We start from the raw sequence: 13,111 nt of genomic DNA, 5'->3' as shown, positions 1-13,111 counted from the left end.
CTTTTATTTCTTAGTGTAAAAGGTATTTACACTCACGCTGGGGTTGGCGTGGCGGGGGTGGGGGTGGGTGGGTGGAGCGGGGGTTGGTAGTAATTTCTTAAAGAACTCCCAGATCGGTACATACGTATACTCTGTTCTTCCTATAGAGCTGCAGGCCACAAACTTTTTCCGTAAAGGGCCAGAAAATAAATCTCTTATGCTTTGTGGACCATATGGTATCCGTGGCAAGTACTCAACTCTGCAGAAAAGCAGCCTTAGACAATAGGTGAATGAATTGATGTGGCTGTGTTTCAATAAAACTCTATTTACAAAAACAGGAGGTGAATGGTATTTGACCCAAGGACCACAGTTTGCAGATCCTGCTATAAACAGTTTCAGACACATAACAATAGCAGCTAATGATAAAAATTTTTTTTATAATGTAATCAGGATTTTTATTTATTTATTTAAATTTATTTATTTATTTATGTATTTTATTTTTGGCTGCATTGGGTCTTCGTTGCTGCACGCGGGCTTTCTCTAGTTGCGGCGAGCGGGGGCTACTCTTCATTGCGGTGCTCAGGTTTCTCATTGCGGTGGCTTCTCTTGTTGGGGAGCACGGGCTCTAGGCACATGGGCTTCAGTAGTTGTGGCTCGCCACCTCAGTCGTTGTGGCTCGCAGGCTCTAGAGCGCAGGCTCAGTAGTTGTGGCGCACGGGCTTATTAGTTGCTCCCCGGCATGTGGGATCTTACCGGACCAGGGTTCGAACCCATGTCCCCTGCACTGGCAGGCAGATTCTTAACCACTGTGCCACTAGGGAAGTCCCACGATAACAATTTTTAAACTGTACCTAGTGACACTAGGGAGAATGGAACCCACACCTTGGTGTATCTAATCCATGCTCTTTACAGGGACTGGCCAACAAATAACATTCTTTTGGGAGACAAAAATTCCATAGAACACAAAAGAGTAGAAAACACTTTTTAACCTGGACCAAGTTAAAAACTGAATTTTCAGTGTAGATAACATTTTTCTAACACTGAGAAGACACCAAAAAAGGTTTCACCCTTCTAAACTGTATGATGAACCCTGATGGAACGAAAGCAAAGAACTGAATTTCATGCTCTCTCAAAAACAGTGATTTAACTTAAACTAGGAGGAATTATGCCACTTACCCGGGACAAAATACTTTCTAAAGACTCCGTTAAAGATCTCTTCGCTTTGTTTTTCAGCATATCTAGCCTAAATCGAGTGGCACTAGATGGTAATTCACTTCCAATATTCTCTGCTGCAATCTGTGATGCCTAAAAAGTGAAACAATGGAAAATTAAGTCACTTAGATCTTCCTTCCCTCCTTTTTTCCTTCCTTTTTAAAGGACTGAAAAATCTCTAGAATGCATCTTTTTGACCTCAGGTCATTTTTTCTGTGACCTCTTCTCATCTGCTCCTTGGTGACATGACTGCAAGTCCAGGAAATAATTTTGCCTCAAAGAGTTGCTTTGCCTACTCCAAACAAAATAAGGAAAAGTGCTTAGAAACTAATCAGTTAACAAAACAGTTTAGAGCTTGGGCTCTGCGGCTGGATCAGAGACATGTCATTCACTAGCTGTGGACTTGAGCAAGTTTCTTACTTTCTCTGAGCCACAATTTCGTCTTCTGTAAATTGAGATCAACCTCACGATCTAATCATAGTGCTATGTTGTGAGATTAAAACACGTAAAGCATGTAAAACATTGGGCACAGCTTCTGGTACAAAGGTAGCTATGATTAGCTTTTCAAAGTAAAGTAACAACTTACTTTTGGGGGCATTTCAGAGGATGAGACAAAATAAATCTAATCAACTGAAGAATCCATCCTCTCTGCCTACACTAATCCCTTCATCCCCTTCTACAGAATCCTGTCTTTTTCCTCTCTCCCACCTATTGCTTCCATCATCCCATTCATTCTCCTCTGCAACCAAGTCTCTCCCTTAACTGATGGGAACATGAAACTGACAACATAAAAGTTTGTTTGCCAATCACAAAATGAAGTTTAATGTTACTTATTAACAAAGAGGTATGCTTAAAAAATACAAAAAAAACCTCTACTCTAGATTAAATTGTTTCTTCTATGGATTCTTACCTGAATGCTTCCTGCTAGATGATGATTTTGTTAGAAAAATACTCAACCACATCCTCCATTACTCTAAACCCCAACTATTCTTTGTTGCTGTTACATATGTCAAGCATACAGAAAAATGTGCAGATTAATACAATAAATGCCTTCATACCACCTCCAGCTTTGGCCAAGTTAACATTGTGCAGGTGTTGAGAAGAACAGTGATGAGCACAGGCTCTGGCAGTCACTCAACAAATACTGACTAAGTCATGTAGCATGGGTGGATGCCTTACTAGTTGCAATTTGGTCCTGTGCAATCATTTACCAAGAGTAAGAGTCTATCCAGACTGGAGTCAGCCTCTAGAGCAAAGGGAATTACCCACAAAGAACCCTCAGGGGCCTGCATTTGACTCAATACCAGTTCACTCACGAAGTTAAGAAACTGTAGACCTGCTTTCAAACTCATAACCAAATTTTTCCTAAAAAAGAAGCATTTTTAACTGTTCTCTGATATATACAGAAAATACTGGCTAAAAGACTAGTAGAACGTAGTAGATCCTACACAGAAAGAACAAAAACTGCACTTGTGTTTTTCTTTTTGTAAACCAGGCCATAAGAATCTCTATATACTTACTTCAATGCTGCTTCTGCTCTCCTCTACCATCTAAAAAGGTTCTTTTCTATGTCTATCACTGTAATTCAAATGCAGTCTGAAAATAATTCACATTTAGAAAATAATTCACGTTTAGAAAATAATTTGCATTTAGAAAATAACACACTCCTTGTTTATTTTAAACTAAGCATCTAGAAGTTTATCCTTTGAAGATGATGCTGGTTCTTGGTAAGTTTCTAGTGTGGGGCTCTAGAGTGAATTTGTACTGCAGTCCTCACATTGCCCATCCCAAGACAGATGGGTAAACTCTAAGCATGAACGTTTGGAGCCAAGTTTTAAATTCTGAAGCTACCATGAAGTTCTCAGTTCAGAACCCACCATCCAGTAGTGTCACAATGTATCCACCATCAGCCTTATTCAGAATAACCAGCACCTAGAAATAGCTAAGGTGCCCATCAAAAGGAGAATGGAGAAACAAACTGTGCTATTGACACAATGGAATAAAAAGGAACATAATTACTGATTTATGAAGCAACAAGGACGAATATCAAAAACATTATGCTAAGCGAAAGAAACCAGAACTAAGAGAGAACATACTGTATGATTCCATTTATAGAAAGTTCTAAAACAGGCAAAACTAATCTGTCGTAGAAAAAAAAATCAAAACAGTGGTTGCCTGGGGGAGGGAGGGAGTGAGGACTGACTGGGTATGGGGGTACTTTCTGGCATGATGGAGATGTTCTGTACCTTGATACGGGTCTGGGTTACCTAAATATATGAAATCCTCAAAACTCAACAAATGGTACACTCAAGATTTGTGCAACTTACTATATGTAAATGTTATCTCCAAAAAATTGTAAATAAATACCAAATTCTAATTAATGATATGCATACTGAAGTGTTTAGGGATCAAGAGTACTAGTATCAGAAACTTACTCTGAAAAACATCAAAAATAAGGTAGAGTAATAGATGGATAGCTATATGGGAAAGCAAACATAACAAAACGTTTAAAATGGTTTCACCCAGATGGTGGGTATGTGAGTGTTCACTGTGTGATTCTTTCAACTTTTTGGTATGTTTGAAATTTTTTGTAATAAAATGTCAGAAAAAAAAGAAAGAAAAACTTATCTACTGGATAACGGACCCAGACAAATCGATGAGTGGTTACATAACACTAGATTTTGTTAGTTAATCATTATGCCCTTTAGGAGCTTAAGATAATGTCCTTGGACCTCACACACATGGGCTCCACACTCTCTAGCAAACGACTTGACCTCTGTTCCTCATGTCCTTGTCTCTAACATAGGTATTATACCACCTATCTCAAAAAAGTTGTTGTAGAAAAATATGGAATAACTCATGTAGAGAATTAAAACTATACCTAGTACTTGGGAAACGTTCAATCAGTGGCAGTTGATTTAATATTATTAATTTTTGTACCAGCTCAGTGAATACAAGCAGAAATGATATGTCCACTGATTCAAACATGATACTCTCTAAACTTTATTAATTTATAGGTCCTTGCCCAAACTGAATCCTTTCCCATAAGATCAAAGGATTCCTTCAGTTTGTTTTCTACTTTACGGAACGATTCCTTTGACAGGTATCCAACAACACCAACGCTTCAGTCTGAAAAGCATGTACAGTGTGGTATCACCAGAGCTCTGAGAAGTACAGCCCTGAGACTGTGCTCATTGTCTTCCATCTACATTTTTTTTTTTTCTTTTTTTTTTTTTTGCGGTACGCAGTTCTCTCACTGTTGCGGCCTCTCCTGTTGCAGAGAACAGGCTCCGGACACGCAGGCTCAGCGGCCATGGCTCACGGGCCGAGCTGCTCCGCGGCATGTGGGATCTTCCCGGACCGGGGCACGAACCCCTGTCCCCTGCATCGGTAGGCGGACTCTCAACCACTGCACCACCAGGGAAGCCCTTCCATCTACTTTTGAAGGCTGGTGGACACAGACCACAATTCTACCTCTCTCTAGGTCAAGTCAAAACACATTTTCAAAGGTTACAGGAATTTTTAGGAGCAATAAGAACATAATGAAGTCCATGTGGTTAAATTATCTGGTAGCAGAAAGAGAGCAGAAATCTATCGGTGAACTCTCAAAAGTTCATCTGATCGATCTATAAAGCAGCTGCGGCTCTGAAAAGCCGAACTCGGAGCCCAAGAGGGTATCCAGCCTAGGGGACACCCAACTACTGCCCAGACACCAGTTCCACTTTGTGAGACTTGGTCTTCTTTACATTAAATTCTGTTTTCAAATGAGGGAAAATAAAAGAAACATTAATATATTTCTTTACTGTACTAGTCTATGCCCAAATCATAAAGATACTACCCTGTTCCACAAAAATGAGATTGCATTTAGGGCAAAACTTTCCATCCACCATAAACACTTCATTCTCCTTTCTAGCCATTATAAATTATTTCAGAATTATCAATTTCCTGTTGGAACAAGTTAGAGTGACTCAGGAAAGAGAAAATCAAACATAGAATAACTATCAGTGGCACAAGAGAAAAAAGGAAAGAAAATGAGAAAAGAAATATGTTGGAAAATGAACTAGGGAATTAACTGAAAACTTAGACTGGGTGGCCCATCCAAAAGTGAACAGGAGGATAACAGAACTTGCCCACTCTCTTAAGGGTACCGGCTGAGAAGGGAGGAAGGTCAACACACAAAGGCCAAAAACACAGTGTACTGATATTAGGGTCACAGCTAAGGGGCCCTAGAGTTGGCCGATGAAATTAAAAACAATGTTGGCCACTGTGTGTGACCAGGAGTTCAGCAAAGGCACATAATTGCCAAAGCCAGCTGGAAAGCAGAAAGCAAATGGGGAGAGTTGCTGTGTGTGCATCCAAATAAAACTGCATCACGGTTACGTTACTGGAAAAGCAGAGGCTGTTTACAGGGAAAATAGCAAGAGGAGAGCACACAACTGAGCATTAAAACACCTTGAGAATAAGCACTCAGGAAGTATTCTTTTTTTAAAAAAAGGCAATGTACTTCTGGAAATTAAAGACCCTTTGAACATACTTCACTGATTTTTCTCTAGGCTTTCTGGCCTAACAGTAACTTAAACAAATATAAAATGCATGTTTAGAAGCTATAAGGGTTATTAATAAATTGACTTACAGAGAGTCCAAAAGAAATAGGAAAATGGTCCTGAATCCCAAACTCGAAGCTCTTCAAAGACAGAGCCCTGCAGGCCGCCCCAGCCTCTGAGATAGCACCCCTCACACAGAAAAGCTGAACAGAGCTGTGGAAAGAGAGGATAGGAGGCCAACTCTGCACCTCCAGCATATGAAGTGGAATTAACAGAAGCTCCATATCTGAATAGCACGTAAACCAGGCTAATACTGTATGTGATTTATCAGTAGTGCTATCTTCTATTCACATTGCATTTTTATTACAAAGAGCTTCCGGGCACTTTATATAATTCTGAAGGCAGCTGTACAATGTCAGTCCCATTTAATCAAGGAGAAAGGTGAGGTGACAGGGACTGGCTCCCAGCAGGTCGAGCTTTCCTTGCTAGCATCCACTCGTAAACTCCACTCTCGATGCTCTACACCAGTTCCCTCATCAGAGCAACTACTCTGCTCCCACTACAACACAGACAGAAACTCTCCTCACCTTTTCTAAGCACAATCTAAATATTCCCCAATTTCCCCTACATGTGTAACAAATGAAAATAAAATTCAGGGAGAAAAAGAAGTTTCAGAGCTTCAGAAAATCCTCAAGACTCTGTTTTACACAGTGTCCTGGTAAAATTTTAAGAAGAGAGAAAAATGCCATACCTGCTTTATCTCCCCAATATGGACGTGAACTTTTTGTTTCTCTTCATATAAACATCTCAGGAAAGAAACAATCAATTCATTCTCTCGCTGCTCATTTCTTGGTCTCAATTTCTTAATGAAAAAAAGAATATATTACATTAATTTTTAATTGTCACCAAAACTGCTAACCCATCCCTTTGAAAATGCTACCAGCTCCCATTCATCAACTAGTGCTTTTACCCAACCACCTCACTAGGGGGCACCAATGATCCTACAACTGGAGATAATTTTTAAAAAGAAAACAGATAAGGAAGCCAGCCAGTGGGCCAGATTTAGCCTCTGACCTCTGATATCCTTATACCTAAAATAAACATTTCACATCAGATAGAGGCATAGTCAAAATATTTAATAAACAGTCTTAAAAACATAAGAAAAGGACAAAAATCTGTGGAAACACCCAGAGGTCAAGAGCCACAATGGTTACTTATTTATAAACTCTTATGGTCAGGGAACTGGAAAGGAAACCAGCAACTGGATCCAGGGCCATGGTTCCTTCCACATGTCAAACATGTTCATCATGAAGCACTTCCTGGAAGCCCCACAAGGCATACACTTGCACACAAAATTTCATGGCATGGACTCAATTTTTTTCCTCTGGTTTTTAAAAAATTATTTGTATGCCTTTTATTTTTCAGACAAGGTAGTGGCAAAGCACACTGGACTGGAAATCAGGTCATGTAAGTTCAAGGTGCTGCCTAGAAGTGAGACCAAAGGCTTGTCATTTAAGCTTAGCTTCTCTGTCTGTTCAAATGAAGATTATGCACCAAATACACTCCAAGGTCTTTTCCAGCCCCAAATTCTTTGGATTTGAAATACCAGAGTTCATGTTTAGAAGACCATCTAATTTAATGTATTCAATTATTTTCCCTGAATATGAAGAAAACAAAACTGAATTACTCTGGAGATAAACAAAGTTTCTGGTCTATAAACTTTAGAAAAATATCTTTTTTTTTTACAATGACAGTTATCCATTGCCCTGCTCCTCCCTCCCTCCCTACCCCAAACCTCTAGCCTGCCCTTTAAATCAGTCAGGGTGTCTAATAAACGGATCAATTACACAAGCATCCGAGTCCGGGTCAACGCCGTTCTCCGCAGCCCAGCTGACTAAGGAACAATTTTACCCCTCATGTCACAGACGAGAAGCATTCTAACATTCCTCTCTTAAAGACAAAGATCATTTTAAAAGACGCAGACCTACTGGAGAACGGACTTGAGGGTATGGGGAGGGGGAGGGGTGAGTTTTGACAGGGCGAGAGAGAGTCATGGACATATACACACTAACAAACGTAGTAAGGTAGATAGCTGGGGGGAAGCAGCCGCAAGGCACAGGGATATTAGCTCGGTGCTTTGTGACAGCCTGGAAGGGTGGGATGGGGAGAGTGGGAGGGAGGGAGACGCAAGAGGGAAGACATATGGGAACATATGTATATGTATAGCTGATTTACTTTGTTATAAAGCAGAAACTAACACACCATTGTAAAGCAATTATACCGCAATAAAGATGTTTAAAAAAAAAAAAAAAAAAGACAAAGATCATTTTAAATAAGTTGTTCCTGTTACCCAAGGAAACGATAGTAAATGATTAGAAGAGGTTGTTTTCAATGAGGACTTCCTGTTCTTTCAAATTTCAGATTTAAGGATTAAATATTTTAAAGGTCAGAATAGATGTTCTCAATCTGGATGCCAAGCCATGAACCTTGATGTTATAAATTTTTACATGTTTTATGCAACACGCGGGTTGTTCCAGAGGAAGTTTCCATCAGATCTTCAAAAGAGGAAAGTGGTAGTCACATACCACAATCCTAACTTAATTTTGCTGACCTCGGGACGGTTACAGATATACTGTGAGTCTAAAAGCCCCCAGAGACAACAGGAACTTTCACTCATTGCTGGTAGGAACATGATACGGTTACAGCACTTTGGGAGCCAGTTTGGCAGCTTCTTACAAAAACTAACCATGTTCCCACCATGTGATCCAACAATCATACTGCTTAGTGTTCACTTGAATGAGTTGAAAATTTATGCCCATACAAAAGCCTGCACAAGAATGTGTATAGCAGCTTTATTCATAATTGCTAAAATTTAGAAGCAACCAGGTGTCTTTAAACAGGTGAATGGATAAACTGTGGTACATCCAATGAAATACTACTCAGCACTAAAAAGAGCTATCAAACCACAAAAAGATATGGAGGAACCTTAAATGCATATTGTTAAGGGAAAGAAGCCCAACTGAAAAGGCTACACAAAGAGTATGATTCTAACTATGTGACATTCTGGAAAAGACAAACTATGGAGACAGTAAAAGATCAGTGGTTGCCTGGGGTTTGGAACAGAGGTGGGGGGCTGGGGAACAGTGAAAAGGTGGAGCATAGAGAATCTTTAGGGCAGTGAAACAATTCTGTATGATACTATAATGGTGGATACATGCCATCAAGCATGTATCAGAACCCACAGAATGTACCACACCAAGAGTTAACCCTAATGTAAACTACAGACTTTAATCACTAAAGATGTATCAATATTGGCTGATCAACTGTAATAAAGGTACCACACACTAAGACAAGATATTAACAGGGGAAACTGGCTTGAGGAAAGGGCATGAGAAGTTTTATGGGAACTCTCTGTACTTCCACCCACTTTTTCTGTAAAACTAAAACTACTCTAAGAAATAAAGTATATATATATTTTAAAGTCCAGGAAAGAGAAGCAGGCAGGAATCACGAAGCCTCTGAGCAGGCACCCAAGAGCTGACCCATTCTTTCTTCTCCTATTCTTCAATCAAACCTTTGGGCTGCTCTCACAAGAAAATTTGTATTTTGTTGGAGAAATTCTTCGTAATCACTTATTTCAACATATCAAAAAAGGCTAAGAATGCAGTAACAGGAGAGGAGCATTATTAATACATTCTCTTTCCCTCAGCATATACGTGAAAGAAACTACTTGAATGGACAGAAAATGAGACTAAACTGAGCACAATGTACTACCACAGCTGCTGCCCAGACACTGCATCAAGGAGCTCGTTAAACATCACAGGGGAAAGTCAGTGAGGCTGAGAAGACCATGTCTGTGGTGTCATACAAGGTCAAGAAATAAACCCTTTCTTAAAATAACTGAAACATGACTAGGGGCTACCCTGCTATTTAGTGAAAACGATTAGCAAGGTATCATCTCCTGAGTGCCTCCCAGGGAACTTCACCATCCTGCAAAGGGACAAATCATTATTTCCTGAAGATGATTTAACTTTATAAACATTCATGACAGAGAGACAGGTCTGAGGAAAATAATGGGGAATGAAGTTGGATAACATCCCTTTGCAGTCAAAAATTAACTTGCTTATTACTCAAAGTTAACCTCCGGAGTCAGGAGTCAGGATGGTGGTCACCTGGGGCAGGACCAAGGGGGGATTCGGAGGGACTGGACACGCTCTATTTCCTAATCTGCGTGCTGCACAGGTGTATTCATCTTATAAAAATTCACTGACAGGGCTTCCCTGGTGGCGCAGTGGTTGAGAATCTGCCTGCCAATGCAGGGAACACGGGTTCGAGACCCGGTCTGGGAAGATCCCACATGCCGCGGAGGAACTAGGCCCGTGAGCCACAACTACTGAGCCTGCGCATCTGGAGCCTGTGCTCCGCAACAAGAGAGGCCGCGACAGTGAGAGGCCTGCGCACCGCGATGAAGAGTGGCCCCCGCTTGCCGCAACTAGAGAAAGCCCTCGCACAGAAACGAAGACCCAACACAGCCAAAAATAAATAAATAAATAAATAAATATTCTTAAAAATTCACCTACAGCCAATATTTTATAACTACAGAGTATAACCTTTAAAAATTGTGAATCACTACGTTGCACACCTGAAACTTATGTAATATTATAAATCAACTATACCTCAGAATAATTTTTTTTATTTCACTGAACTATATACCACTGATTTGTGTGCTTTTCTATAGTTATATTTCATTTTTAAAAAATGAACAATATAAAACAATTAATTGCCTGTTAAAAGCAACAAAGCCAATGTTGTTACGTGTTTCTTAACCTCATTTCTATGAGGGCGGGCCTATAAATTGGTTGTAAAAGCAATTTGAAATCCATTTCTAACACTGCCTAATGAATACCAGAATGCTGAGAAAGCCTACGGTCTTCTGAGGAGTCTACTGAAAATGGCAGTGCTCACCTGGACTACAGCCTGACATCTTTCTAAAAAAGTATAATGAAATCTTGTAAGAAATAATTTTAAAACCATGGAAAAATCCAATTAAGCTGCTCTACATTCTGTATAAAGTGAAAAAAAATTCCTCCAACCACTTATCGTTAACTTGTGAAAAGTCACATTATTTAATCCGTTATCGACATCTACTGACTATAAATCTACTTGATTTACCTACTGAGTATTTATTAAGTCATTCCCTGAAATACACTCATTCAGATGAAGAGAATTCGACTTTGAGACAGTTTCTTTACTAGCCCAACTCAGACTGAAAGCAACTTCTCCCTGAGGACGACCTACGTAAACTCAAGCCAGCCAGCAGGGGGCAGCACCTGGACAGAGCCAGACCCCACCCAAGGGTCACATTCTCATTCGCCCACTTAGACATGTTTGAAAAATGTACACTTCAAAAAGGTCCTAAATTAAAAAGTGGCTCTACAGTGTCTTGAGTCCTCTTAGAAGGGTTAGCACACCCACAGGCCCATCTGGCACCAAGTTCTCCTCACAGAGCTGAAAGTCAAAGCCGGCTTATTTGCAGCAGTGATACTTCCCCAGCATCATCTGCACAGTAATTAATGATTTCTTTTTCTTTATGGTTCTGTTTGGGTTGCACTTTTTTTTTTTGCATGAAACATTTATTTACAAAAACACTGAATATATATGTTTTAATAACTATTTAAGCAATCATGTACTATTGATTTCAATAGTAATTACATTTGTTTTATAAAAATTTGCCCTTGGAGAATTTCCTCAGAAACAAATCATTCTCCAGGAAAAAAACCATACAAAGGAAAATATTAACCATTCTATTTAAAAGAGGTATCATGACACTGCAAAGCCACCTTTTTCCTTATGATCTGTTTGAAATGCATGATTTTCAAATGCATTAGCAGGAACTACTACCTAAAAAGAAACTAGTGACTTGGTTTATAAAATATTTTATAAAAAAACAAGAATGGTCATTGAGTAAATAATTTAATAAGACTACCAATAAGCCGTCAGAAGAAGAGATCCATGTTAAATCTGTATTATTCAAAAAAGAGCCACACCTACAATGAGGGAGGACAAAGTACGAGCTGGCTTTTCAAAACCAATGAACAATGACTTCCCTTTGGTCTTTAAACCAATCAAAAAATTACAGAGCCTTCTACAACACCACACAGGGATCCCAGGATATTAACTGAATCCATTTTTTTAAAACAAACTTTTGTCACTGATTTTCTCTAAAGCCTCGTTGCCATTTTTTATATTGAGTGTCTCACACTCACATGGATCAAAGAGAATCTCAAAATCACATCCATCAGGAACATAATCATTGCTGCAGAAGGGTATCTGGGGTATTACCTATCCTGATTCACCACACTGTTTTGGGGAAAGCTACACAGTGCTATCTAAATAAAAGAGAAAACAAACTCACATTAGAGGAGGAAGGTGCATCTTCTATGCTTGCTAGAAAAATATTCCCCAAAGTGACTTGATGGCACTAAAACAGCAAAGTGGGCTAGCATCAGATGAAAAAGGACCCAGCTCTGGGCTTCCCTGGTGGTGCAGTGGTTAAGAATCCACCTGTCAGGGTTCCCTGGTGGCGCAGTAGTTGAGAGTCCGCCTGCCGATGCAGGCGACACGGGTTCGTGCTCCGGTCTGGGAAGATCCCACATGCCGCGGAGCGGCTGGGCCCGTGAGCCATGGCCGCTGAGCCTGCGCGTCCGGAGCCTGTGCTCCGCAACGGGAGAGGCCACAACAGTAAGAGGTCCGCGTACCACAAAAAAGAAATAAAAGAAGAATCCATCTGCCAATGTAGGGGACATGAGTTCGAGCCCTGGTCCAGGAAGATCTCACATGCTGCAGAGCAACTAAGCCCATGTGCCACAACTACTGAGCCTGCGCTCTAGAGCCCGTGAGCCACAACTACTGAGCCCGTGTGCCACAACTACTGAAGTCCACGCGCCTAGAGCCTGTGCTCTGCAACAAGAGAAGCCACTACAATGAGAAGCCGATGCACCGCTACGAAAAGTAGCCCCCGCTCGCCGCAACTACAGAAAGCCTGAGCGCAGCAACGAAGACCCAACACAGCCAAAAATAAATTAAAATAAATTAAAAAAAAAAAAAAAGAAAAAGGACCCAGCTCCCATCACAAATGCATTAACAATCAGAAGCAAATTGTCCATCCATTTATGAATTCCAAGTACAAATCACATTAAATTTGTGTGAGAGTACTGTGTACTTCGAACGCTAAAGATCCTTTAAGAAAAAACAAAGTAGTGTGTCTCAAGTCAATTCAAAAGAAAATAAGAAAACTTAAAGGCAATTGGAAATTGTGAAAGTTACATTCTAAGCAATTTATGAAATTAAAAAACCCTTCCTATGCTCTCCTTCAA

At 40.1% G+C, this 13,111-nt stretch overlaps 1 protein-coding gene across 14 annotated transcripts in view; it reads right to left on the bottom strand.

The window, feature by feature from the left end:
- The window catches only part of TBC1D1 (TBC1 domain family member 1), a 363,204-nt gene that overhangs the window by 216,156 nt on the left and 133,937 nt on the right, over positions 1 to 13,111 (bottom strand). For all 14 annotated transcript variants that reach the window (XR_004349956.1, XR_004349957.1, XM_032632302.1 and 11 more), the window contains 2 exons: positions 6,487 to 6,597; positions 1,156 to 1,284 (listed from right to left, as the gene is read on the bottom strand). Coding sequence is in view for 11 of the 14 variants with exons in the window: in XM_032632302.1 (XP_032488193.1) it covers positions 1,156 to 1,284; positions 6,487 to 6,597 (240 nt within the window). In the remaining 3 variants the exon portion in view is untranslated. The remainder of the gene's footprint in view (positions 1 to 1,155; positions 1,285 to 6,486; positions 6,598 to 13,111) is intronic.

The sequence above is a fragment of the Phocoena sinus genome, chromosome 5, assembly GCF_008692025.1.
Source record: "Phocoena sinus isolate mPhoSin1 chromosome 5, mPhoSin1.pri, whole genome shotgun sequence".
NCBI lineage: Eukaryota > Metazoa > Chordata > Mammalia > Artiodactyla > Phocoenidae > Phocoena > Phocoena sinus.
The sequence above is the reverse complement of the archived record's forward strand: the minus strand, read 5'-3'. Positions and strand labels throughout refer to the sequence as shown.